Source organism: Anopheles arabiensis, chromosome 2 (assembly GCF_016920715.1).
Source record: "Anopheles arabiensis isolate DONGOLA chromosome 2, AaraD3, whole genome shotgun sequence".
In the NCBI taxonomy this organism is placed as follows: Eukaryota; Metazoa; Arthropoda; class Insecta; order Diptera; family Culicidae; genus Anopheles; species Anopheles arabiensis.
In genome coordinates, this window is record NC_053517.1 from 109,431,339 (window position 1) to 109,458,858 (window position 27,520).

At 49.1% G+C, this 27,520-nt stretch overlaps 2 protein-coding genes across 10 annotated transcripts; both read right to left on the minus strand.

The window, feature by feature from the left end:
- Positions 1–19: 19 nt before the first annotated feature.
- Positions 20–27,362, minus strand: LOC120898312 (SPARC-related modular calcium-binding protein 2). 8 transcript variants are annotated; one of them, XM_040303983.1, is made up of 11 exons: positions 27,161–27,362; positions 22,128–22,963; positions 4,758–4,914; positions 4,433–4,693; positions 3,956–4,161; positions 3,746–3,860; positions 2,823–3,227; positions 1,953–2,068; positions 1,604–1,875; positions 1,399–1,533; positions 20–1,326 (listed from the first exon to the last, which is right to left on the minus strand). In XM_040303983.1, the coding sequence occupies exons 2-11, from the start codon at positions 22,221–22,223 to the stop codon at positions 1,056–1,058; spliced, it is 2,034 nt and encodes a 677-aa protein (XP_040159917.1). In that variant the 5' UTR covers positions 22,224–22,963; positions 27,161–27,362; the 3' UTR covers positions 20–1,055. The 8 variants fall into 8 exon arrangements, with proteins under 8 accessions (XP_040159917.1, XP_040159915.1, XP_040159916.1 ...); XM_040303981.1 differs by having other exon boundaries at positions 27,006–27,362; XM_040303982.1 differs by having other exon boundaries at positions 26,966–27,362.
- LOC120898309 (dynein intermediate chain CFAP94, axonemal) lies at positions 6,235–13,986 on the minus strand. Of its 2 annotated transcripts, XM_040303976.1 has the most exons (10): positions 10,569–13,986; positions 10,325–10,467; positions 9,710–9,985; positions 9,315–9,638; positions 9,051–9,229; positions 8,775–8,968; positions 8,382–8,705; positions 7,089–8,292; positions 6,500–6,977; positions 6,235–6,426 (listed from the first exon to the last, which is right to left on the minus strand). In XM_040303976.1, the coding sequence occupies exons 2-10, from the start codon at positions 10,325–10,327 to the stop codon at positions 6,289–6,291; spliced, it is 3,120 nt and encodes a 1,039-aa protein (XP_040159910.1). In that variant the 5' UTR covers positions 10,328–10,467; positions 10,569–13,986; the 3' UTR covers positions 6,235–6,288. The 2 variants fall into 2 exon arrangements, with proteins under 2 accessions (XP_040159910.1, XP_040159911.1); XM_040303977.1 differs by lacking the exon at positions 10,569–13,986 and having other exon boundaries at positions 10,325–10,556.
- Positions 27,363–27,520: the final 158 nt, after the last annotated feature.

The following is a 27,520-nucleotide window of genomic DNA, read 5'->3' on the forward strand; positions in this document are numbered from 1 at the left end:
GAGCCTTAGGCGCACTAAGTTTAACTGACCGGCAGAAGCCATACTTATTATTTTCCATACAAAAGAGAAGAAGAAAAATAAACAATCTCATGCTTATTGCTTACATCGTCCTACAGGAGATAGAGAGAGAGAGATAAGTCTCCTCCAATAAGCTGGCCGTACTGGTATTGTGATATGATGTACGCGCACTAACGCAGGCAATAGATAAATAGTGCTTTAGCGACAGATCTGTGACATTGAAATGGGAAGCGTCCCTCGTCCGGTACGTTAAATATGGTTTCTCTCTGTTTCTACTGCCTTGCCTTGTTCTTCCTACACTCTACTTAAACGTAATCCTAACAGTAATATGTTTAACCTGCGTATTAATCCTTCATTTGTCCTCTCTCCTTATTTCCGCGTTTCGCTCCTCTATACCTGTCGTTTGAGGTAAAATCCATTTTTTCCACCTGTTTGCTGGTCTGGGTTTGTTAGGCTTGTACTTAAATATAAACGCAATAGAAATGAATAACATATATCACACGCACTTTTAGCAATTTCTCGCCGGCACTACCAAAAACCGCTCCACGCGCTACCAGATGGATGGGATCTCTGGTTTGAGTTACACATTACTTCCGATGCGTCCCATTTCGACCTCCATCTTGGAGCCTGCCTTTGCTGCCTATTTTTTTTTCGATTGCTAATACTGATCTTCGCCTCAAACTGCGAAACAATTCAAACCAAACACCGCGGAAGATCACTGCCGATCAACGGATGTGTAGCGCCATATGGTCAACGATTACAAGGAAAGCTCGCTTCTTCTTCTATCACTGGATACAGCGGGTTTGGGGGGTAGAGGGGTAGTAGTAGTAGTATAGGACATTGGTATCTGTGGATCACCACCACTACACGCGAATACTGAGTGGAGTGAAAATCGAACCAACATAATAAGCAAAATACGAACCCTTCCCTGTGTCGACGGGCGGGAGGCATCCTTCAGGCCCGGGAAGATCGATGCGATATTTTAGGATTTAAGTCTCGCTTTACTAGATGCCGCGCTCACTCGTCTCGTGTCCTTTCTAGTCACTCTTCAGCACAAACTCCAACGGATTCCTGCCCTTAAACTTTGAGCTGGTCGACGAGGAGCTACCGCTACTGCTGCTGCTACTACTGCTGCTGCTAGTGGGAGACTTTACCTCGGCCTGCACCAACGGAGCGCTCATGGCGGCCACATCCACGGAGCTGTTTCGCTTGCCATCCAAACAGCTCATCCATTCGGACAGGGTAATCTTCCGGTCACTGTTCACGTCACAGTAGCGAGGCATTTTCTTGCCACACTTGCGCAGTTGTCTGGAATGGGTGATGAGGGATGAGATGTTAGATATGTAAATTGTTCCTGGTGATCTACTCTCAGCAACGTACCTAGTGGCGGTGACTAACTCACGGAACGCTTTCCACTCCTTCCGTTCGAGCTGCTTGTTTTGGTTCTTGTCCAGCAGCACAAAGCTCAAGATGGCAATCTTTTCCTCCTCCGTATTCCACACGGGAATGATTTTTCTGCAATTCCAGAGGTATAACTCGTTCAATGTCCGTCCAATACCCCAAAGTCCCTCTCCGAAACACTTACCCTGCGAACGATGTTGTCACCTGTTTGCTCAGGAATGCCTTCAAGTCCTTCAAGAATTCCACCTTCTTCTCCTCCGGGCATCCTTTCATCGGTCGCGTCGACGATGCGTACTGGTCGCAGACGGGCTTTTCGTCCTTTGTAGACGTGCCGGGGATGTTCTTGCCGGTGTCTTCGTTCACGCACCAACAGTAGCCAGTCGAGCGATAGCACTGCACACGTTGGTACCGACCGTCCGGTGTACACTCTGGCACATACAACGCGTTGGTACCGTACTGCAACAGATCAGCACACAGGGGTAAAGAGGACTAGTCAGCGCCTACTTACTTCACAACGCCTAGCAACCGCTTACCTTCTGTTCATCCAAAGCGTACTTGCGATCGCTCAAGCAGTCCGAATCGGCCTCACTATCCTTAAAGATGGCGTCATCCTCACCCTTGGGATCTACCATCGTTTTGCCCTGGAGCACTGGAGTTATCGGTAAACAAACAGCGGTGTGATTACTTCGAACTTCCAATAGCGTTTGACGCTCATGTAAGGAACGATAGGGGGGAGTTGTACAAAGGGAAAGAATCGGAATGTGGATGAATTTTGTACGCCACCAGAAGCGCAGTTTAGCCGAAACATTAGTAATGAATTTGGTTGAATGGTTGAAACACTGAGCTCTGGAGGTTTTGTTGAGAATTCATGTGCTGCAGACAGACCCGCTGGACAGCTGGCAGATTGTGCAACTAAACCCACAACAATCCCTAAAGAGCTTTTTGTATTGTTGTTATAAAGCCAAAACCAGAGTTGTTGGAAGAAATTTTCTTAAGCTTAGAGGTTGATTCTGTTTTTTTTGGGGGGGCTACACACGATCGTCGATTCTTACTGAGGTGCTGTGCAGTGTTGGCTTTGATACCAGTGTGTGTGTGCGATTTTGAGTGCCGGGTTAAGGTGAAGACCCGCAACAGTACTCTACGGTGCAATTTAGCCTAGTTTAATGTGTTGAGGGTACTCGCGTAATACTTGGTGCTGTTTTACACGATTTAAACATAAAGCAAAAACGTATTTCTTGAACAGAACATAAACGGATGTACCATCATCTTGGGCAGCAGCTTCAGCGATCCTTTTTGACACGTGTGTGTGATAAAGTGTTTGAGGAGCGAGGGGAGGGAGGTGGTACAAAAAGGGAAAGAGGGAGTGTGGAAAGAGGAGTGATCAGGGCAAAGTAGATACATACACAGGTATGGCTGCAATCCGTTAACGGGCAACGGCAATCCGTTCAGTAGTGCATTATCACTGTCGGGCAGTTCGTCCGAATCGTACTCATTCTCTGAATGATCGTCATCGTCATCGTCAGTGAAATCATTAGAGATATTCTGTGAGTCGTCGTCATCGTCGTCGTCGGCACGGAGAAAGTGACCACCACCGCCGGTGCCGCCGTTGACGTTGACGCTGCTACTGCCACCGCCGCCGCCGCCTCCGCCTCCGATAGACCCACCACCCATACCACCGCGTGTGCTAGGATAGTGATGATGATGATGATGTTGATGCATATGGGGAACAGTGTAGTGTCCAGAGCCACCGGAAGAGGAACTAGAGATTGATGATGTTGATGATGATGATTGTGACGACGGGTTGTGAGCTAAAGGTGGTTTTTGTTATGAATGGAAGGATGTGAGGTGTTCAAGGGGAACCGAAATGAGGAAGGTAAAAGAACCAAGGAATAAACATGTGCATGAGATATGTGATGGTTCAAAAATTAGTGATACGATATGTGTGTGTGTGTATGTAGTGATATTATGTGAGAGAACGAAGAAAAATAGAACCACAATTAAATACCGCCAACGGGTTATTTACGCATGATGGTGGCCAATGTCCAAAAAGAACATCCCCACCGGATATCTAATAAGCACACAGTAAGTGGATCTAGTAGGCACAGAGCTTAATTACCGCTACACCCAAAGCTGACTGCGTCAGTCACCATTGACGTTAGTGTCTGCTAGCACTACGAAACAACAAACAGGTTAAATATTCCAATAAAACCAAGAATTTTGATCTCTACCCTCTAGTTACGGTGCGAGATAAGAGAACCCAAGAACCTGCTGGCGGGCGAGTCTACAGAAACGTACAAGGAAGGTAAGGCGGTCAAGAGTTACTCACGTGTGACGTCGTCTTTTGCCAAACAGTTGTACCATTCGTTACGCGACAGTCGTTCGTCCTGGTCGGCGTCACAGTTCTTACCGAACGATCTGCCACAGCGCTTTGGTTTGACAACCTACTCTCGCCCGAACCGAACCGATGGAAAGATGAGAGAGAGATCCAGATTAATCTTCGTGACGGTGGCTTCGCTTTCTCAACACTCCTTCTTACCTTCTTGATAAGACGCTTCATCGTACGGTACTCCGTCTTGTCCAGCAGATTGTTACCGTTCAGATCCATCACGCTAAACTTCCAGTCCAGGACGGTTTTTTCGTTGATTGGCCCCGTTAGGTTGTGCTGATGTACCCGGACGTGCTCGTTTTGGAACAGTTTCAGCAGGTTGGTGTTGAACACGGCCCGATCTAGTCCACTGCAACCTGCGCGCAAAAACGGAAAGCAATGCATACTCTGATGTGTTTAAGCATGTAGGAAATAAGCGGAGCTATTTTTAGAACCCGAGTGAAAGGCGATTCCAATTCCAATTTGCATAATCCGGATCAATATTACGGTTGCTTTCCGGAATTCGGGATTTGGGCAAATTGCGGAGGTGCTGGCAATTCACAAAAGGTTATTCTTGTTGTTAAATTGCTTTCACCTGACACAATTGGGAAATACGTTCAAAAAACAGCCTGACAGCTCATGACTTACTGCGCTTGTTTCGGATCGGGTTGCGAGGCGACGATCGGCGCTGGTTCGATTTGCCCTTCTTCACGCAGATTGGCTTGCCGTGCTGGACCATCGTGTTCGGGAGCTGCTTGCCCTGCCCATTAACGCACCAGCAACCGCCACCGTCGATGCACTGGACCGGTGCGTACGTTCCATCCTCCCGGCAGCGCGGTACGTACTTCACCGTGTACGGCGAGGAGGCACGCTGCTGCAAGGCGTACGTACGCGAAGCAATACACACATCTGTAGAGGAGTTGTAGTAATAATATGAGCTACTGGACACTTCCCAACTAGTCACCGGACCGACCTTTGCATGATCCTCGATGCTTGAAGGCAACCTGATGTCCGCTGCACTGCGCCCGGATGAGATGGCAACGGGTCGGATAGGTCTTGTTGTCGCTTCCACACACCGGACGTCCCTTGCTTTCGTCACACTCGCCTCCTTTAGCTGCACATTCCGATATCTGGAATGATGGTAGGAAAATGTGTGTATTAGCTAATGATGTTTTATCTTCTTGCTAAGCTGAGCAACATTTCTCCCCGCCCAAAGCCCCGTTTACATTGAATAGTTCATTCCAATAAGAATTGCATTCAAATGGTCCATTGCAGCGTTACACCTGGCCCCGGACACGGGACTGGGCGCTACTGAAGGTGGAATAATTAACGGGAATGCGAGATTTTACGGCATTCTGAGCGTGTTACTACTCCGAACCACATGTCCGTCGGCTCAGCCGTGCGCGAAACGGACAGGGAAATAGGGTACATGCACTCCCCCAGTGGCAGTCGCGGCTCGTTTTGTGTCGTACGCAAAGCCGGCCGGCGCCAGCGTTATCGTTTTGTGTGCGCGCGCGAGTTCAAGAGGGTGCTGCTGCTGCGGCTGTGGCTGCCCGGCCTGGACGTTCCGCAATAAAAATAATATGTACGGCAAACCACTCTCCACACTGCGTCCCTGTATGCCTCTCCAAACATTTCCCGCTACCATTCGTTTGTTTCGTACGTTGTCCGTTAAGTTATGGGGGCCTCGTTAGTGATTATTAATTTTTGTGATTTTTTCTTTTATTTGTTTTGTTCCGCGACTACGCGGCTGGGCGAGGAGGCGTCGTTGCCTTCAGGTTGGTCTATTTATTTTTCCACATCTCAATAATCTCCTCGGAGGCCACCGGTCACCAGTACCGACCAGTGCTGTTCCTATCAGCTGTTCGTGCTTCTCCTCGATCGGTACTTCCAACAGCTCTGCTGCTTCCGCGGCTACGATCGTGTGTGTGTGTATGATCGACCGCTGAAACGGCAACCCCTTTTTGCCCCATAATGGCTTGTTATAACCGATTACCGGCTTCTTTCACCCCCTCCTTAACAGCGCAACCGATGTTTGTTTTCGCTAGCATTACGCACTGTTTGTGTGAGTTTGTGTTTGCAAATACACACATACACACACACATTGTGCATACGATCGGTGGTGTGCGACGGCAGTGGGTGCAGAACTGTCAGCAAATGGTTTTACGATCTTGTCCTATTAATTGAGTGACACTCGTTATTGAGATACAGTCGTAGTCTGGTCGAGGGGAGTACCAGAGAAAGAGAGAATGAGGTGAGGAAGCTCACCAGAAAGCAATTTGAATACGATAAAAGCGATTCACGCCGGTAACATTGTTGCTCGTTAGTGCGTACTAAATAAGGTTCGCTGCTTAACACTCGTTGGCGTCGAATGCGCCACAATCATGCAGCAGATTGTGAGATAATGGTCGGAACACGGCAGAAACAAAAAAACACTAGACAGTGGCGAGAAGATCGAAATAGCCAACTTTATTGCTCTTAATAGTAAATAAATTGCAGCACCACTAGGAGAAGCTGAGTGGTCGGACGGACTTGAGCAGCTGGGTCACATTCTCGCGCAGTATCGGGCTCATCTTCTCCTGCTTGATCCTGGAGGACGGTTGCGACTGATCGCGCCCCAGATGATAAAGATCGGCATAATGCTGCAAGTGGAAAGAAAGCTCTATCTGTCACATTCCACTCTATCAGAGGACTGTACCCCGTCCATCTTCTTACATTCATCCCCTCGACTGGATTCGGATTGAAAACCGGCGACACTTCTACCGTATCGATCACGGACGCCTTCAGCGGGGTGACGAGCAGCGTCGAGTGGTTCGGCAGTCGCCGATGTTCGACGATTTCGCGCATCAGCAACACACACATCCGACAGCCGGACAGCAGGTTCCAGCGCGACCAGGAGAAGTTGTGCGTCAGCGCTAGCAACCCAATGCAATCGTACAGGTGCGACTCCATGATCGGGTTCTTCTCGCACGTTCCCTCGGTATAGTTGAACGCGTCATCCTCCGGGAACAGATCGACTGCCGCCAGCCGGAGCGTTTTGATGAGCTTGCGCAGTGACATGGTGAGGCCGAGAATTTCCTGCAACGCTTGGGTAGGTCCGCCCTGCAGGGAGTTGACACGGAAACCGGCTTCCGTGATGGTCATCTCCGTGCTAACTACCGATGCGGTGAGCGAGAAGGTGACCGTACCGGGGCTGGAATTGATGGAAATATGTTACAAGGGCTGCTCTAAGTCGGCTCCAAACAAAGAATGAACTGAAGCATTCAAACAAAGCATTCAAAACTAGGACACAAATTGGAGGTACTTCTTTATGTCTGGCTTCAGCTCCCAGGACTGGTACGGTACGTTGCTGTACCGATTCGCGGCAAATGCAAACGAACCGAGCCGTCCCACGCGGAACTGGATCGTAAGCTTGTCCTCGTTGAACTTCACGTCGTGCACGTCCCGGGTGGACCACTTGCCAATGTAGCGCTTGTCGTTCTCCACCATGCTGTAGTTGCCCACCTCCAGAATGTTGCCATAATCGACGTCCTCATCGTCCGAGTCGAATTTGCTCTTGGCCGGCTTCTTGCCCTTCTCGCCCTTCTCCCCACGGACGGTGCGCGGTTCATCGGAACGAGCCACCTGCAACGACTGCTTGCCCGGTCCACCCGTCGGCCCACCCGCACCGAGCTCCTGCTCCAGCTTTGCCTGCAGCTTGGGCGATTTCGACTCCAGCAGCTCGTCCAAATCCTTCATAAAGCTGGAAAACATGTACACCTTCCGCTTCGTGCTGCGGTTCTGCACCACATCGTTGTCCGACTCGTCGTAATCGTCCAGATCGTCGCTGTCCGACGTGCCCGCGTACGGATAGCACTGGCGGTTGCGCCGATCCAGCACCTTCAGTATGCGCAGCGGGTTGCGCGTCGCGTACAGAAAGTCCGGTATCTTCGTCTCATACACGATGCTGCCGAGCGAAACGTTCGACGGCATCTTGTGCAGACGGCGCTTCTGTTTGGACGATCGCTTCCCACCACCACTGCCGGCGGCGGCGGTCGGCTGTGCCGCGCGCCGCTTGTCTTCCGCCACCGAGATCTTGATGCTGCAGCTGTCCGGCAGCTTGGGTATGACGAAGTCGGTCACAATCGCCCGGAGCGGGATGTGCTGCGGTACGTCCAGGATGTTGAAGTCTTCCACGTACTTGGTGCGCCGGTCGAGGTTGGAGCGTTCGTTGCGCTCCCTGGCTGCTTGCTGGGCCTTCTCCAGTCGATCCAGGTACTTGGCGAAGTTTGGATCCGATTCGAGCGTTTCTTCCTTCAGCTCCCAGCGGCAGACGATCGGTGGCTCGAACCAGAACACATTCTCGGGCAGCTGCACCGAGACCAGCGCGAGTTTGTCTAGGTTTTCCTCCATCTGTTTGATTTCCGCCTCGATTTCTTCCGGAAGTCGTCGAACGCCCGGTTGCGGTGTTGGCGGTGGTCGGTAGGGTTGGTAGAACTTTTTGCGCTTTAGTTTACCCGGTTGAGGCACTATACCGTTGCGGGGAAATGAGGGGAAGAGAAGGATTGAGTCACACAGCAGGCCTAGAACACCTAGATCACGCGCTTCTATGATGTACCTGTTCGGAGCAGTGTCTTCTTTGCGATCTTCACATCCTGCATCGGTTGCTCGAGATAGTCGATGGCGTACACACCGGCCACAATCCGGTGACTACGCATGTTCACGTCATATTCACTCAAATTTAGCGTTTTGGCGCCCTTCTTCGTGCGTTCCTTCTTCATCAGCTCGTCAGCGTGCTCCGTGTAGATTTTGTCCACATCAATGTCCTGCGGTGTCTGGTCGTCCTCGTCCGAGTCGGTCTTCTTCTCTTTGGGCTCTTCGTAGACAGCTTTCAGTATTTCCTTACGCTTCTTCCACTCAATGCGACTTATTATGCGTAAATCTGGGCAGACAATTGCAGAGACGAGTTAATCCTCCATTGCCACTAACAACAGTAAACATCATTCATTACCGGCTAAGTTCTCCTGCTTGTAAGGCATATCGTAGCTAGGGCAGTAGTCACTACAGTGATCGTAGCTGATCCAAAGTCCCCGGATCGCTGCCTTGTGGCACTTGACAGCCGCCGGCAGTGTCAGATGAAAACCAAGACTCGGAAAATCAATGCTCGTATGTTTACTGTCCTCTTTGGCTCGCTCTTTGGGATTGCTGAATAGAACGCACAAAATAGAAAAGCACAAAATAAGAATAGGATCTACCCCTACATTACCCCCCTAAGTTGCATAGTTACAGCTGTGGTGTTGGCATGTCGCGCAGCCCAAACAGATGCGTTTTGAACACTGGCGATTCGAACTTGTGCGACACTTCCAGCAACCCGTTCAGCTCCATGTCTCGATTGATGTTGCTCAAGATCTTGTACGCAAACTCGTCGATGTAATCGGCCAGAACGTTACGAAACTCCATCTTTAACTGCAACGACACGGGGGACACCAAAACATACGTATGATCGCACTTGATGATCATCACCATCCCCTCATGCCTCGCCCTTCCTAACCTCATTCAAATCTTCCACCATGGAGGGACGAACGTCCGAGTCGTGCAGTGCCTCATCGATTTCCTCCAGTATGCCCAACACTTCCACCGCTTTGGCCGCATAGGTGTTGCCGATCTGGGGCTGTTGCAGCTTGAGACTCTCCATCGACAGGTTCGCAACGTTCACGTTCTGCGTCAGGATGCTCTGCTCGTTCGTCTGCAGCAACCAATTGCGCTCCGCCTCGTTAGTGTCCCGGATGTTCTCGCACCAGATGTGCAGATATTTCCGCAGATCGGCCGGATCGAAAGCGTTGGGTAACCCGTTGCAACGCATATACTGCTCCCACTGCAAGATGCACCGACGGTTTAGTTTGAAGAACTTAATTCCGAATCTTCCCTCTGCTTGTGTCAGCTCACCTCTCGTTCCTTCTTCGCATCGGCCAACACTTTTCGCACCTCCTCCCGAATGCTGGCCAGATAGGTGTAGCTTTCCTCCAGCTGCACCTTGCGCAGCTTGTTGGCCACTATCTCCTGTACCTGCTTGCGCTCGGCCTCCTCCTTCTCACGCACCTTACGCATCTTTTCTTCCTCCACCTTGCGCTGGCGCTCCTTTTCCAGCTCCATCCGGTGATGTTCGGCCTGTTCGGCCTCTAGCCGTGCACGTTCTTTCTTCGACATTTTCTTCTTGGGACTCTGCAGGTCCGGATAAAGCGTGGCAAAAAAAGAAGAAGAAAACAACCACACGTACACGCCCCAAACAACAAGACATCAAAGGTGTCAAGGTGTTGGAACGTTTGAAAGAATTAGATTTTGAGCAAAGTGAGCTTATTTAATGAGCACAAGGCCAAACACTCAACCAACCGATAATTGAGGAGGAGGGAGAGGAAGAGAACACACACACACCCACACAAAAATTGAACTGTCAGGTTTTGGGTTTAAAGAGGCTCTTAAAGCAAGAAGGACCTTCCAAGCCAACAAACGAAAGAGTACTCTAATACAGAGGAGACACAAACAATCGTTTCAAGCTACTACCATCGCTGTGATGTGCTAGGAGTGAACTAAATCGCGGTTGCATTCGATGTCCTATCGAGGCTTCCCGGCTCCTGCCCGGGGGGGTAGATGCAAGTAGAGCAGACCCTCCTGTCACACTCTTTCCTATAGGATGGGGCTGGAATCTAGGGGCAGATAGAGTTACATATTAGTGAGACACACGAACCAAAAAAAAGACACACACTCTCAAACAAACCCTATCCTACATAATGGAAATTATCCTTACGTTATATACTGGTTCGTCTGCTTTCACTGCTGCTGCTGGTGGCTTGACAGGCGCCACCGCCACACCACCGAGACAATAGCGGGCACAAGCTAATCATGCAAGCTCACTGACACTGACACTCAGCGGGTCCCCGCACGACCCGCCCACACGACCCGAACGACACACATTCACATTCGTGGCCATGCAAATTTCCTCCACTCTGCATGCCCCTCCTGTGCAAGGATTAATGAGACAACGGCGGACGATTTCCACCTCACCTGGAATTGGAAAATTGAAAGCCTCTGCCAACAACCACCACCGCACAGCGAGTAAACAAACTAAACCGCGCACCTTCCGCGGTTTGTCCAGTCTGTTTTTCCGTCACCGGGGCAACCGCTGGAAGCGCCAAGGTGCCCGCACACACGGGCGGTGGTTGTGCTGGTGGTTTATTAATCGAACCCATTCGGTATCGCGCATCGAGTCGAAGCAAATCGATCTGCCATGGCAACGCCAGTAAATATAGTATGCGCTTTTCCATTCCATTAAACGGTCGCAAGATACGGGAAAAAGGCACGGCGCGGTGCTACTGGACTGGGAAAGAGTAATTTTATTCCTGTTCACTGTGTTCCGCTAATAAAGTGGTCGTTTTTCAGAAACATGGGTAGAAAGTCAATAACCCTAAACATGTGCTACGTATTCCCACCGTCTATCCCACGTGGGACAGTGAGAGAGAGAGAGAGAGAAGATGTTGCATTTATGTGTTTTTTTAGTTCTAACTGCGTGTTCTTGTAAAACCTGCGTAGACTGGAAGAGAACATCGTAAAACCTTCCCCAACCCCCTTTCGGTCGGGGGAGGAAATAAAAGAAAACAAATCAAATTATCTTCCAAGTATCTTGTTGGCTCGGAATTGGACGAAGGGTTCGAGCAGAAATATAAAAAAAAACGCGAGGGTACGGAAGGCACATAATGTACAATGTTACAGCTTTACGACGAAGCGTAAGTAAATGTTTAATAAATCAACCCAATCCTGGTATGGATGGGAAAGGCACACAACCAACCAGTATTTTATCAGCATTCAGAGCGAAAGGACGATAACTTTTTAGGCCTAAAACACACTCTATCTTTTCACACTTGAAGTAACATCCAGGAAAAGTTTGGCGACAGTTACGTGTTGATTATCGCCGTATTCTTACAATTCGTGTGCAGTTGAAGATTTCCGATAAGAAAAGATTAAATTATTGCACTATTTTCGCTTCTTATTGGATTCGTATAGCATTGCTGGACTGCAACCAAAGTGATTGGTAAAAGTGATACAAAGTGATGCATTTTAATAATCAATTTCAATCGATAACTTATATTTATCACCCATTCAGTTTGAAGCCATACATTGGAATTAACTACATCAAAACCATCCATTCCTATTTGCAAGTACATTTATAGATCCCCCTCCCACCCCCTCCATATCCATTAATTATCGATTGCTTTCATAAATGTATTTTAAATACACATGAATATGCTAATTACTAACCCTTCAATTTTCAATCCCCCGTTCGTGTACGTCTCTCTCCCGCGCGCCCATTTGGCGCCCATTAAACTAACAAAGAACGCCTTCGATCACGCCCTTTCAGTGTAGGCACCTCGTTTATTATAGTCGAAACGGTGTAAAAAAAAATCAACCAACAACCACGCTTCCCCCCAACCCGTTAAGTACGTCGACACGCTGGAAATCTCTCAACCGCAGCGACCTTTCACTGGCCGTTCAGCGCACATTTGCAGTTTAGCCCACGACATTCGCGAATTGAAGGCAGCAAGACATTACGCAGGATTAGCGCTCCGCGCTGGTCCGTTTCATTCCCCTCGGATCGAATCGGTGGCGGCGACGACGACCACGACGACGACGAGATTGTTTGTTTTACAAGCTCCGGATAATGTTTTTAATTGCCGGGTCGGGTAATAATAATAAGAATCAATTTGCTTGTTTTACGAGAGCATTCAGCTCTCAGCCACGGCATCGCGCGATGCGCCGGGTGGCTGGCGCCCCCTGCACCACTGTTCCACCCTCCACCTTCGCGCGAATAGGGTTGTCAAACTGTCGACAGGGAAGGACAGTCTGATCCGAACGGGGGAAGGGAAATGCAGCACTACTTGCCAATAAACTCGCCCTTTTTTTCTTACCCCCTTACAACGAACTACATTAAACAGATCAGCCCGTCCGATCGTCGGCAGCATCCCAGCATGCTCCAAACCCTTCCACGCGCCTGTTCACGATCACGGCGCGCAAGATGATTTGTGCACACGCCGTTCGGTAATCCCGGAACATTTCGCACTCGAGACACCGTCGGAGCGTCGGGGCGGTGGGGTGTTTGTTTCCTTTCCCCCTGCTGCTACATTTTCGCAAAAATCGTAACGCAAACAGTCACATCGATTGTTTACGCTTATGTGTGTTTGTGGCCAATTTCTTGCCACTCACAAGGCATGGATGCATGGTTACACTCCCAATCTGTTCTGTTTTTTTTTGTGCTTTTTTCATACTTCCTCTGCACACAGCGCGAAGGCGCCAGCTCTGCCAGTGGCCTCTGGGGTAATCTTGGGGCCGAAGCTCAAGCTACTCTACCGGACATTCCAATGCCTTTCTTTCGCCATGTCGCCATGAGACTCCCCGAACGACCGATACCCGACTTCTTCCTAATGGAGCCGTTGTCCAAACATGCAGTTAATTCCCACCTGATCTCTCTTGCTGTCCCTCTCTGTCGTGCTACGACTTTGCCTCAACGTTGTGTATTTTTTCTGCTGCTGCTACTTGATTTACGAGCAAATTTGCATATGTTCCGCTGGCGCTAGCTGAATGCCGTTTGTTATTGCAGCACCTTTCCAAACCTCCACAGCAGCACACACATCAAAGGCTTAGAGAGTAGTCCCAGACAGGTTGCTGAATAGTTTCTGAAGGTTTTCCCCACAATCAATTTGCACCTCAAGAGGCGCCACCAAAATCTAAAAAAAAGAAACGCACGCTCAAAATAGTTTCTCAATCATTAAATTACATGCCTCTTACTTCAATTAATCTTTAACCTTTGTCACAAAAAAAGATCATTAGGTGCACAGTGTTCACAGAATCTCTAACACGATGTGCAGATAAAACACAATCTCCAGATGGGGATGAAAGCATCTGCTGGAGCTTTCTGGAGCCTCAGGAAAAACGGCCAGCGCCTTATCGTCAACATTTATGGATCCCTCGCCCAGCAGAAGATTGTCGCATGCAAATGATTATCCACCGACCACTCTCCACCGACTGTTGGTTTTTTAGGCACCCATTAGCATTGGCACCGCGATCGCATGTACGATCGTTAGCGTGTCACACAGATCGCGCACCGTGTGGTTTATTTATTTTTACGACCCCTTTTCCAACGCTATTAGGAGTCGTCGTGTTTTGTTATTTTAGATCAGTTCCTTGGGAGATCTTCAAACCCCCCCCCCTCTCCCCAAAGCATCCAGCATCCGCGCCCGGGGAACCGAGCCCGAGCATTAGACCCCAGCACATGTGTGCTCAACTGCTACAGGATACAGGCGTTCGGCATGAATACCGGTTTACCACCAATGGGGTCTCCGCATCGTAGACGAGGTGAGATTTATAGGCGCCGTTAAAAAATTACCAACTTGCCATACGGGGTCCGCGGACGAGCTGGACCCGTTGAGGTAATGGAGACGCAAACCTGACGATCGACGCTACCGTTTGACGCCACCATTTGACAGTGAGATGGATGGACGGCGAGCTCCGGAATCGCGTCAAACTGGTTGACCAGGACGAGACCCCTAAGGTTGACGATCGTCGAAACAAGATATCATCCCATCAAGTGGTGTGCCGTGTGGGGCAGATATGCAAATTTCATCCGGATTTTTAGTTTTTTTCGGGGTTGTCCCAGTACCACCATAAGATCAACACGAATAAGGAGTGGTGTTGACGTGTGGACACACTGGAGGAATTTCATTAGTTAAAATGGTTGTTTTGTTGTTTTTGACAGTTTGGTCGGTGTTTGTTCGATTGAAAAACAATATTGATCTTTCTATGACACGGTTCGGTGAGTGTGAGTGGTCGCGATGGGATCGCGATCGACCACGGTCTGCAATGTGTTTGATCGTATAACAAATTGTGAACCATTCACGCTGGTTAATTGATGCTGTTTATTTTAACGTCTGTTTCACTTGACAAACAGCAAGTAACAAAACGATGATTGACGAAGAATTGCCACCTTTGCTTTGCTCCGGGTGATTGTGGTCGAGTGATCTCATCTCTTTCATCCTCAGCTCACGCAGCTGAAAGAATTCCAGATTTTGGAAGCTCCCAATAATCATGTGGTGTTGCCATGTGTAAATTTGCACTCAGCAAACATCACCGACGAGAGACAGAGAGAGCAAGAGAGAGAAAGATGCCCAAGACTTCAAACAAATCTAGCATTCGGGGCAAGACTCCACTTTTTACAGCTCAATCAAACATCCTCCCATCCAGATATCCGGGATCAATTTGTGGCCGTGTGTGTGTGTGTGTGTTTGTGCCCGATCTTCGATCATTCTAAAGCCAACTGTCTGCAGCTCTTTAGAATAGGCGATGAAAGATGATGGATCACGCATCACCCTGTGATCCGGTCCGATGATAAATCAATTATTTTAATTGATAGCTCGAAACGTTCGACCGTTTAACGGTTGCGTTTGCGCGTCAGCCAGTTTAATTCCCCTATTGGCCAGCAATGGGGAATCTGGACGCAGAGACCCGCGCTATTTGATTTGCCTTCATCAGTCGCAAATCGTGCTCTCGAATTAATATTCTGATATGATACGCGCGAATGACTTTCGCGTGCTCCATAACAGTCATAACTCTTGCATCAATTAGCGCGCTCAAATCGTTTCGTGCGCCGTTGCTTTAGCTCTTCGTCTATTTACCGAAAGGGGCCCAGCGTGCCAGCAGGCACCTTCGCCGAGCACATTCCCTGGACCCGGTGGACCCGGTGCAGCGACGCGGAAGTTTTCCGCGTGCTCGCAATCATTGAGCCGCGGACAGGACTGATGATAAATAGATCTCCCTCGGCATGGGCTACGGGCTATGGGAGACGCCAGCGCTGGTCGACACTTAAGTGACAAACTGCCAACAAGCGATTAGGCGACACGCGATGATTGCTCCCCGCTCGAATCTCGATGATTTAAGCCGTGCAAGATTATTATGATTTATGTGCGTAAGCCGGTGTTCTAGCGGGAGATCTAGAGGGACATCCCTTCGTTAATGTCTTCCCTTATGGAACTCATGGGCTAGGTTACCTTAATCTGGAACATTCCAGCGGCAACCACGTTGAGGCTTAAAACGCTGCAGTCGTTCCTCAAAAACATGTTCTTTTTCTATCTCTCTCTCTTTAACCCTATGAAATACAGCTTTATTATGTTAAAAGTGGTCGTTAAAAACAGCCACGACATCTACAACGTATAAGGTTACGCAAAAACTAGATCCAACCGGAATTCTACCACTGCGAGCCTCGAGGTCAGCTCCCATTCCAACCTGATGAACCAGGATCGTGGAACAAGCAGCACGGTAAAGGCATTTCTTGCTCATTTCCAAACAAAACCATCTTTTAGACCAAATTGATCGTTAGGAGCGATCACGCCGTCCACAACGATCGAATCTTTTCGCACTTTGTTTTTGCGTCCGGGCCGATTTTCGTTCGGTCTTTCAAACCCTTATCGTTGGCTTGTGATCTTTATGATTCATTTGCGAGTCGTTTGATAGTTCATAATGTGATTCAAATTTATGCAGCGCCAAAGACATCGAAACTGAAACCCTCATCGGCCTCCCCGCTTCCATTCCACCCACGAGCGAACCGAACCGGCAAGGTGGTGGGTTTGGTTTGGCAAATTCCAACATTCCAATGCTATGGGATTGGCGCTGTGTTAACACCAAACACGGATGCATCGCTTAAGCCGGTGCTTCACGAGATGGTAACGAAGAGATACGTCAGGCTGCAGCAGCACCAGCACAGACGCCTACTTCTGGTGACAGATAATGATGCTAAAAATATGAAAAAAGGCTTTATGCACAATACCTTCGCGAGCTCAACCCAGCAACACAGCTCGTTTCGTTGGACTTACCTGCAAAAGAAAGGAACAGAAAAGATGAGGTCAGATAAAAAGATGGCAATGCTTGCGATACGAACTATTAAGCTTAACGATGAGCTCGTTGGGATGCTAGCAATGATTTTTATGTGTCCCGTCCTACGTCCGAATTAGAAGCAATCGCAACACGAAGTGCATGAAAGCCACGACGTTGTAACAATCCTTTACGACATACCATAAACATCATTTGGTCCAGTTTGATGGCGTGTTGACCCTTCGCGACAATGCGCTACCATGCGGCTCAGATACGCGGAGACAGTTGCCCTAACCTCCCTCTTGCCTCTTGGTTGCCTGGTCGCGGACGCTAATCTAATTTCTCTTCGCTACTCCAAAACCCATCAAGGGATACAGGTTATACAACCTTTCTCTACCCATTGTCCTTCCCTTCCCACGACAGCAGCATCAGCAGCAAAGGTAGGGTTCATCATCGAAATGGCGCACTTCAGCATCGTAAACCTCAATTCGCTTCAATCAAACTCAATTTCGTGGGTTGGCGAGACGACGTCAGCCTTCTTGCTCCTGCCAGCCGCGGGATGATCGTTTCTGTACGCGCTGCTAAAGGATCCGCGACAATCCGATGTTCGAGTCTTGTGCGTCTTGCCATGCTGCGCAATAATTGTAACGCGTGAGAGCACGCATTGCAGAGCGCGTGTGCGTAAATGGCGCCTGGTTTGTTGGCGCTGCTTTTTTCCACTACTTTCGTTTGGACTTTCAAGTGAAGGGTTTTAACTTTTGGGAAGTTTTCGACCTTAGCTCATGAGGTGAACGACTTCCAGATTATCAAGCGAACAATCATTCACCAAAATCTTCAACACGGCGGGACATGGACGTGGCAGACATCACGCGTCCCATCGGGGTCCATCATCTTGACGCGTGGACGGTGGATGGAAGTCGTCACACTTCATTACCCGTTGCTTATTGCTCTTTATTAATATTTTATGACAAAAGGAAATGTTTCGTTTAGTAACGTTTAATCTTACCCTCTGGTGCTGACGTTGCTGGTTTGTGTGATGCGGCCAGAAATTGGTCGTCGTGACGCATTACGTTCAGACAGTTCGGACCGGGGAATAGGGGGAAAGTATTGAAATTGCCTAAATTTTATCCCATTCGTTTGCATAATTTGGCATGCGCTTGCAGCTGCATTTGGTATTCGTAATCATGATCGTCTGGAGGAGATCCGTACACTAAACGGTATTTTGGATGTTCAATTTTGGCAATGTAAATCGGAGGAAGGGCACAAAGTCTACTTCCGATGTCTGTAGAATAAAGCCAGCAATATCTCAACTGACTCTGTCAGTTGCTTGTAAACAAAGGTAAACGCTGAGCCCATGTAGAGGCTTTACGACCTTTTAGACAACATCAGTACCTGCTAGAAGAGCTTCCCGGGGTTTCCATTCACATTCAAGCAAGCAAGTCCTCATCGTCCATATCCAGTCCAATTCCCGCAGGTTCCAATAAACAAAACCAAAGATTCCCTATGTTGCTCAGACTCCAGGTGGTGCTCAGACGCTAGACTGTATGTCTCTAAGTTCCATCGTTCAGCCAAGCACCTGGAACATTCAAATTGCTGCCTAATTTCTATAGCTTTCGTTAAGATCTGGTTTATTGAACGAACACTCCCGGTCCGTGGTCGTCAACTATTTCATCTCAACGAGCTGACCTTCGTCGTTTGCATCGCGCTTCACCTCTGTTTGACGCGTTGCCATCAGACGGCAGGCATGTGTTAAAGACATCCGGATGCGTCCGGACAGTTACCAGGCATCCACATTAGGCCCTGCAGACTGCACCAAGATCCCTCCGTTGGTGCCATTCTGTCTGGGATGGCTGTGTGTCCGATGTAACGAAAGCCTCCACACGCACACACGCGCACCTTTCACCTGACACATATATGTCTAAAACGCTGGGATGGCTCCCTCTCTCTTTTCTAAAGATCTCCAAAAGATCGTTCGTTCTTGTTTGTCTTCACGGGATGTTTATTTGTTTGTTTATTTATGGAAGCTGTAATGTTTTGTAAACAAGCACCACAAGCAACTGTGTGCGATCGCGGGGGTGATCGTGGTGCACGGGCCACGAGCAGTCTGAGCCCGCGTGACTTGACAGCAGCCCTTCCTTCCTGCTGCGGCGATACCCACGCGTCATGCCGCCAACTGTCCCACTGGCTGGATCGATCACACGCGCCCAAACCCCTAGATACAAGACAGGTCGTACCGGAGGCGTGCTCGCTCGTTGAGCACGAATAGAGCAATTATTTCTACGAGATTCGAGATTCGAGAAGTCAAACAGGGCAAACCTTCGGTTACAAAAAGCCTTTCCGCTGAGAGTCTGGCCTCCGCCGCGCACAGACGATCGATCGATCGTTCGATCGTTCGAACGAATCGAACAAATTATTGTCCAAATAAATCAAACCAACCCCGAAAGGCATCAACTGCCCACTAAGAAAGCGTTAGCATAAAGCATTCGTTTGCCGACCCGCCGACCATCCTTTTGCTTCTACCTTTTACGCCCATCCCATGCGCAAACCATCGCATCGGGTTTTGGGGTACATACATTCAACCAACGATATCGATGGTTTGGCTGAGAGGCATCAGCCTATGTACGAATAAAAAAAAGCACACACGCCCGAGTGGAAACACAAAAAGATCAACCTTTGTAAAAGTTTCACGATCAAATTCCAAACACCTCTCGGCTTTTCCCTCGACCTCAGTCAGTGTATAAAGCTCGAGCCGCGCAGGGATGGAGGATGGACGACGACGACGGTTGGCCGAAAGGGAAGAAGAAAATTGGTGTTAAACTATTCATCTTCGCTCCTTAGCTCCTTTTGCGTTTGTTGGTGCTGGTGATGCTGCTGCTGCTGCTGCTGCTGCCCTTCCATGCTTCCCGCACGACAAAGCAGCAACACACCGACACACGGCACAAACGCGCAGCGAGAAGGGCGCAAACTTCAAAGCTTCCAAATCGCATCGCACCTCACCGCACATTCACCGCCGTGGTTGTGCTCTACGAGGCGAACGTTTTCCAAGACATCCCATTCTCGGGAAGTCTCCCTTTTTTTTGCTTTGCTTGCCTGCTTGTCTGCTTGCCTGCTGCCCATAACATTAAAACGATCGAAAGCGATCGACTGATCGAGCGATGGGTTATTCGTATTGCTCTTTCTGCCCTTGTTATTGTTCCCTTTCGTTTCTTGGTTCGGTTTTGTTATGTTTTTTTTTTCTCTCCCGTTCCTTTTACAACCCACCACCAACAACAACAAGGGATACCCTTGTCCCGGGAGACCGTCCGCCAGCCAGCCCGGGCACTCGAGTACATTATAGACCGTGGGCACCTCGACCCGGGCTCGATCGTGCCAGACAAACCGTCGCCACTCCCTGCTGGGCTGTGGCTCTGTGTGTTTGATCTTACTCACTACCTCCAGTTACCTCCAGTTACACCAGTCTCCGAGCATTCCCGGAGCTCGGGGCCCATCGCGGCAACACGGCAGCCGTTTTACACAATCGCTCCCTATGTACAGCTACACCTTCCCTTTTTCTCGAGTGGTTCTTCTTCGCCAGTTCGCCTCTGCCGTGTGTCTGTTTCGGTGCTGAGGTAACAGAACAGAACAGAACGAAACGAAGAGCCCACTCGGGCAGGACCAGAGAACAGGGGAATCATCTTTAGCGTGAAAGAACAAGCTGAAGTGGATCTTCTCATTTTGTTTTATGTGTAAGACAGCACAGCGGGGCAAGATAATGGATTTGAGAAAGACGTCCGAATGGCCCGGAACCTGATGTGAGCTCTTGTCGTAGGAGATTTGGAAATAATAGAGAAACCAAAGCCATTCCATCACCTGTAACAAGTGAACTAGGTATGACTTCTGGCTCATAAGCTACAATAGCTGCAGTACTTTGTGGTTCTCAAAACTGTTTTGACTACCATGAAACGGAAAGGCAAAAGAGCTTCTTGTTCTCGAAGCACACACACACTCACCAGTGGTCAAAAAAGGTCATCGGAAATAAGCAGCACCAAACACGGATGATAAATGGCACGAGCGGAAGATCGTCTGTACAGCAGCAATCGATAACGACGAAGATCAGCTGTACAGAAACAAAAAACACTCTCCTGCCAGCCACCGAGCCATTCTCCAAAAGCCATCGTTCCCAACCACGGCAGACACGGAGGCACCAAGACAAGAGACCACGAGCCCCCGAAAAGCAGTACAGAGGAGCCTACAGCAGCCCGTAAGATGGCCATTTTAGTGCAAGCGAGGGCAAAGATTCTACCGGAAAGATAGAGCGAACAACACACCTTGGTAAGTGTCTTCTCACGTGAATCATTTGCCCGGCCCGGTCGTTCATACCCGTCCCGGGGGCTCCAGGGGGCAAGCTTGACCATGAGAGGCACAAGATGAAGCGTGACCACTGGACCGGACACACACCGGACGAGGGAGTTCAGAAGCGTACATAAAGTTTCCAAACAATTAAAGCACCTTCCTTGTAAGAAGAAGGTGCTCGGAGAAGGCAAAGGATATTCCGCTTGGAAATGGACATGGATGATGCTTTTCGGGTGATGGTGATGATGATGATGGTACTTGAGTAATGCTTTCGAATGGCCTCAAGTGTCCTAAAGCCACCGTTCGAGAAAAAACGTGGAAACAGCAAAGAGGAAACTCCAAAAACCCGGCCCGTGAAGATCCTCCGCGTTCTTGGGCTTCTTCTCCTGCGGAAAGACCATTATCCCAGACCGAAGGAACGTTCTCCAGACAGATTGACGCGTAGGATCGCCGTAGCCGAACCGAAGCATCCGAACCGAAGGGCCATGGGGTGTGTAAGGCTTTAATCATTCACCGAAGCCCCGCTCCCGCAACACCACCATGCACCATTCCCCATTCCCTGGATGGATGAAGCAGCGTCCCGACACTACAAATTACAACAAGTTGCAACGCAAAACCAACCTTCCTACCCCAGGGCAACAACGTCGTTGGTCGACGAAATGGAAGGTGATTTTGTTCCTTCACACACTTTTCAGGCCGCTTGTTTTGGGGCGGATTTTGATATCGTCCATTCGGTAAAGGAATCTTCCACGTTTTTGCTGGTTTGAAACATCGAAAACAATCGATCGATCGATCGATGAAAATGTTGCAGCTAATGGCCACAAATGACTTCATTTTCATTCGTTGCGTTTATGAAACATGGAGTTAAAATAATAGCCATTTATCTTTTCAAGTAGCAGGCCTCGGAGTTCTTGAAACGGGCCGCCGAGGGTTTGGTGTTTTGCCTTGATAAGTGATGCTGCCGTGATCGGAGTGGATCGATTTCTGGAAATTGTAACGCCTGCAATATCTTCCAATTTCCAATCAATTCTGGATACCCGCCGTTCATTCGCCCCCTCCTGTCCAGACGGAAAAAGACACCCCAAAACCCCTGTCCCGCCCGCTCCCGGAATTTACTTACCGTGGGTTCCAATTTCGGTGGAATGGCCCCAGCCGTCTGCAGACTTCCAAGCAGTAGCAGCCCCACCGTCACACAGCAAACCGGTGCCAACCACATCGTTGGTCAATTGCGCTGACTTTACGATCGCGAAACGATCACCCTACCACACACTAGTTCTGCGAAGTCTGTTAGCTGCTCTTGATGGTTTAAAATCGCATTACACACACAAAAACACACAGACACAAACACACTCTCCTGGCGCCTGGTTTCAGGTGCGCGATGTAAGCAAGTAATTAAACACACTCAAGCCGCTTGGAGGGACGCGTGCGCGCGATCGTACAAAAAAATAATCCTCCGCAAGAGAAGTGTCGAATTACCACGTCTGATGGGTTTGTTTACAACGGTACGGGGAGTGATTCCAGGGATTCCGAACACGGTTTGTTTGCGGTTTTTCGTTTCGTGTCTGGCGCCACACCGAGTCAGCACACGTTTTCGTTAATCGAACCACGTTGACCGAGGGTGATTTTGTACACTCTTCTGCACTTTTGCACCTTCACAGCACACTAACAATAGCACTCAGTGTGCATCGGGACATCAGGGGAAGTAACTCAAAAGCACCGAGCACCATAACTACACTTTCACACTGACACGATCTATCGCGGAACTGAGCTCTCCGACGGTCTATTGAAGAGGTGCAACAAATGGCTGAAAAGTTATTGCTTTCTGATACAAATTGACCTGATTTGATAATGCGTTGCTGTGTTGTCGATCCACTGTTCATTCACTAGCAGCAGCGATGATGATGATGTTGTGGTGTCCGGACATTAAACCGTGGTCAACTTGGCTTGCTCAAAGCTCTGAAATGAAGAAATAAAGCATCGCATACATTAGCCAACAGCCACTTGCAGCAATATCGAGGAAAGTTCATAAAACATGCAAACTGATCTCTATCGTAAACGTTGCCCCTTAACTGCCAACAGAACATCGTGTTCATCTACACGCTTTAATGGACTTGTTTTAATCGAGCTGAATGAACAACAAAAAACTGATTCAAGATCTCGGGTCTGCCCACAACCGAACCCCACAGTGCAGTTAACAGTACACACTTTATGGCTTTATTTGTCCTCCTGCCCCCATCCACATCCAGCGGCTAATTGCGGTTGACCTCACCACTCCCCAACGGTCAGATCCTCCCGTTCGGTCAGATTTGCATCAACCCTTGCGCATCAAAACGATCGCGCGTCTCCCGTTGGCGTTGCGTTCAGATGAGTTGTCGACATCAAGCGGCATCACATTCCACACTGCGCACAGCATCGGAATCAGCGAAGAACGTAGGCATGCTACCGCAGGCAAGGATCCGGTATCTGATAATACCGCTCAGCTCACCATCACAGGGGAAGCAACACAATGAGAGTGAACACCATTTCAATTGCTTCAATTATCGCCACCGATCTGCACCAGGGAGGAGAGTGTTCTGGTGACTTTTTCCATTCGCCGATCGAAAGCAGAGCGCAATGAGTGCAAATGAATATACAAATTCAACCAACCCCAGAAGCCCCGAAGCGTCCAGAAGAAGGCACAGGCTGCCGAAAAGCTGTCAAAACGCAGCACGCGTAAACCAATTAAATGCAACAATATATATTTATACATCCAGTGTGCACTCTTTAGTCATCTGAAGGCGACGATGACGAGCGATCGTTCAGAAACACGCGCGAGATGATGTCACCGCCGATCGCGATACGCATCGGTCACTTCAATTTGACCCTTTTTGAAAGCATACATCTCCCAAAGCAAAACTGCAGCAAGCTTCCCCTTTACTCTGACACTCCAATAACCGTGTAACCCGTCGCTTGTGAAATGGACAACTGCATGGAGTATTGGCAGACCGAAAGATCCCGGTTCGCTTAGAACGTGAAGCTTCAAGCCACGTCACCGGCGAGGTCACGAGGCACGATCAAGCTGTCGTTTGGGTATGGGTTTTCGTTCCACAACTGTACGATCGAGTAAGTGTGAACCACTACATCTTGTGTAGCAGTGTACACGTCATCATAACTAAAGTGTTTTCGCAGTTCAAGATGAGCCACTCGAAACGATCGAGCTCATTATGCAAAAAGCACCACCATCACCACCCGTACGCACGCACGCGCACTCAGGCATCACGCATCGAACGCCGGGTCAAACGATGTGGCCCGCATCGTGTTCGAACCAGTTTTGGGAGGGTGATTTTTCGTAGCCAACTCACCAAAGTTCATGTAAAGTTCACGCCATTACGCCTGATGATGTCCCTTTCACCTTCAGGCAGGCAGGTTCATATGTTTGTCTTAAGGTGTTCCCAATTTATTTTTGTGTTGGTTCCCGTTGCAAACTGCATCCCGTTGGACAGCTCTGTAAGATCATGATCGTATTTCTCCTTTGCATCTTGATTTCTCCATGGCAACCATCAGTACATCTTTCATGTCACTTTCAGTGTCTCGAAGGCTCCGAAGGGGTTTCTTTGCCACACACAGAAGCACAGCTTAGACAAGCGCGACACAAGCGAACACTTAACCATGGTCGCGTTAAAGAAGCTGGCGATTATAAGGAAGCGACGAATTAAGACACTTGTGGCCGTATCGAGACTATGCATCTCTTTATCACAAGCCTACACTGTCCAGATCTTTGTCGCTGCCGGGTCGAGAACAGGAGATGAAGTCATGCTGATCTGATTTGATATGATCTTGTGCGCTAGCTTGGCACTTCTGCTTGTAGACTAAGATCTAGAGTTTTACACACAACAAGACAGTGTTGAATATTTATTGCCTCTTCAGCCCCAAATTCTCATTGAATGTGGGTGTTTATGAAACGATCCCGATCTAACTATCCCACAAAAGCCTTTTTTTAAATGATCCGATCGGATCTTATCTTGTCCATCACGGCTGTCCAAACAAGTGGGCCCATAATATCGCGTAGTTTATCGCCTACCATCCGCCTACCTCTATCGGCAGGTTCGGGCCCGGAGACCCGGACTCCCGAAACGAATTCCATCACGCTGATGATGATGATGATCGCTGACGGTTATCGACGAAAAAAAAAACACACCGAAAAACAGGACACGGTGCGAACGCACCAGGTTCCGGTCTACCCCAAACTGCGGTAAGGAGATCTAATTTATGATGGCTTAATTTTCAGCTTGTTAACGGCCCAATTAGCACCGACTTCGCCTTGTGACCGAGCAGAACCACCAACGCGCGCGCGTCCGATCGGTGGTGATCTCTGCTGTTCAAAATTAAATTAAAGAAATACAAATCTACCCCAAATTACCCCTCGGGGTAGCCTTTTCGACCTCGAAACCGGCATTCCTTGCTGGGAGGAAGGGAACGGAGAAACGATTTTTTCTCCTTCGGGACGCCTTCGACTTTCGACCGTCTCGAGGCGTGAATTTCGACGGCATCACAAAACCGCTGCACTCCAAATGGGGAGATAAGCGGTTTTAGAAGGAAACGCGTTGTAGCATTTCCTCGGGCGATTTAGGACCACGTCCAACCACGGGGGGGAAACGAGGGGGAAGAAGGCTGACTGAAGGATGGTTTGCACCGCCGACAACCATAGCAAGGCATAGCGAGTGCGACCAGCGTGCAAAAGATTTTAAGCATAAACTATTTAAAAAAAACACACACTCGCACCACACCGCAAAACGGAGCGCAAACGGAGAGGAACCAACCAACGAAAAAAAAACGACACCCTACATCTTATGTTTCCCCTTGTTTCCCTTTGCACGTTCCCGTTTTCCTGGTCCGGAAGGGAGAAGCTCCATCCCGCCTCGTGCAGTGGAGCAGCGGGAAGCTGTGTGTGAGTAGCAGAGAGGCAGAAAAAGCTCACAGCAAAAAAAAAGGTTTTTAATTTTTGCGACCGCAGCCTTTCCGCCGTGGCCCTACGACGTGCGAAACGGGGGGCCCCTGGGCACAACGAGGGGTGGGCACATTCCAAAATCTTGTTCTGGCGAACTTTTCCTCGCCTGTTCGTTTCGCATGCTTGACGCTTGACGGTGATAAATAATCCGTGGAGAGAGAATGAAAGCACACACACACACACACACAGACAGAGGAAACACACTGGACTGCACTTGGGCCAGTTGGGCCTGCTGAAGGCATGGTGAACTGAAGTTGGTGGCATCAAAAAAACCGCAACACCAAAATGTGGCAAAAATGTTAATGCCCGCGCACACGTTCCGTTCACGTTTTGCACTCTCTTTTTGTATTCTCCACCCCCCGGGTTGACACCCTCCCTTTCTTCCTTCGGTGGTGGTAATGGGTGGGAGGCTAACGAGGTAGTCCTACCAAATTAGGTTTCAAATTTTATAGCCCCTATAGTGGGAAGAAAATAATCCAATTAAAACTGGACCCTTTTGGGCAATGGGCGAGGAGGGAGGCAGCAGTGCACATTTGGTGCATTCATCATGCGAAAATCTCTGTTGTGGCTCCGGGGCTTGGGGCTGATTACTCCAATCGATAGAGGAAGCTCGATCATCTCAATCGATCAAGTACGAGCTGAAGCCAACAGCGAGCGGTGGGAGTAATTGGCATTTGATTTTCATTACCAACCTTAATGCCTTTTCGAGCTTCGATGGGATTCCATTTTTAGCCACAACGGTTCAACCATAATTGAGCTTCTCGTACCAATGCTGTACGACTTACCAACGGTTAATAACAAGTTAATAAGCGATTTTATTAAGTATCCCTTTTCGTGTGGTTTCGATCGTGACCAAATCACCTCCTAAAACGACACCATCACCAACTTCAACCCGGCACGGATCTATCGATCAATCGATCGATCGAATCGAATAGATTCTCTAATGTCACTTGTCACACACTCACACTCACCCCGTTGAATGCACTTTTTACGAGTTTTTTTTTTATGTACCTATCTGCCCGGGTAATTGGTTCCGCAGGTGTCCAATCCGAGATGAATTATATGTTATGCAACGATGCTGCCGGTGCAGAGTGCGTCTTTTGAATGCAGTCGTCTCTAGTTGCTGCTGCAAAGATTTCACCGCAAACGCCGGATTTATCACTAACCCTGATTTCTTAAGCACCGACAGAGCACCGATCGTCACGATCGCCCGTGGCACAGTGCGGCGCAGTGCTGTGTTGTGTGGCGGCAAAGGCGAGACGAGCAAACGGCAAAACCACGACGACCGGGAGAGCTACGAAAATCACGTCCGCACCGTTCGGCGGTTGAGATTGGGTTTGTCTTAGCTATGTTGCGTTTGGCTATGCTCGAGCATCCATCTCCGCTGCGTGAAATGCGTTCTCTGAGAGGATGCAGGGGCACTCGGGCACTAGTTCGTTCGGGGTACGTTCGTTTTGGGAACACTCACCGGCAGGGATGCTGAACGTATCTCAAAGGAGTTTCGTGCTGAATGCATGAATAATTTC

Bases quoted from the DNA above. Each gene is read 5' to 3' on its own strand.
- LOC120898312 (XM_040303983.1), bottom strand. From the start codon at position 22,223: ATGTGGTTGGCACCGGTTTGCTGTGTGACGGTGGGGCTGCTACTGCTT. The intron at 4,162-4,432 runs GTAAGTCATGAG...TTTTGCGCGCAG, and splicing joins CCCGATCCGAAACAAGCGCA to GTTGCAGTGGACTAGATCGG. The intron at 1,534-1,603 runs GTAAGTGTTTCG...CTGGAATTGCAG, and splicing joins GTGACAACATCGTTCGCAGG to AAAAATCATTCCCGTGTGGA.
- LOC120898309 (XM_040303976.1), bottom strand. The intron at 9,639-9,709 runs GTGAGCTGACAC...TGCATCTTGCAG, and splicing joins ATGCGAAGAAGGAACGAGAG to TGGGAGCAGTATATGCGTTG. The intron at 6,427-6,499 runs GTAAGAAGATGG...TTCCACTTGCAG, and splicing joins ATCCAGTCGAGGGGATGAAT to CATTATGCCGATCTTTATCA.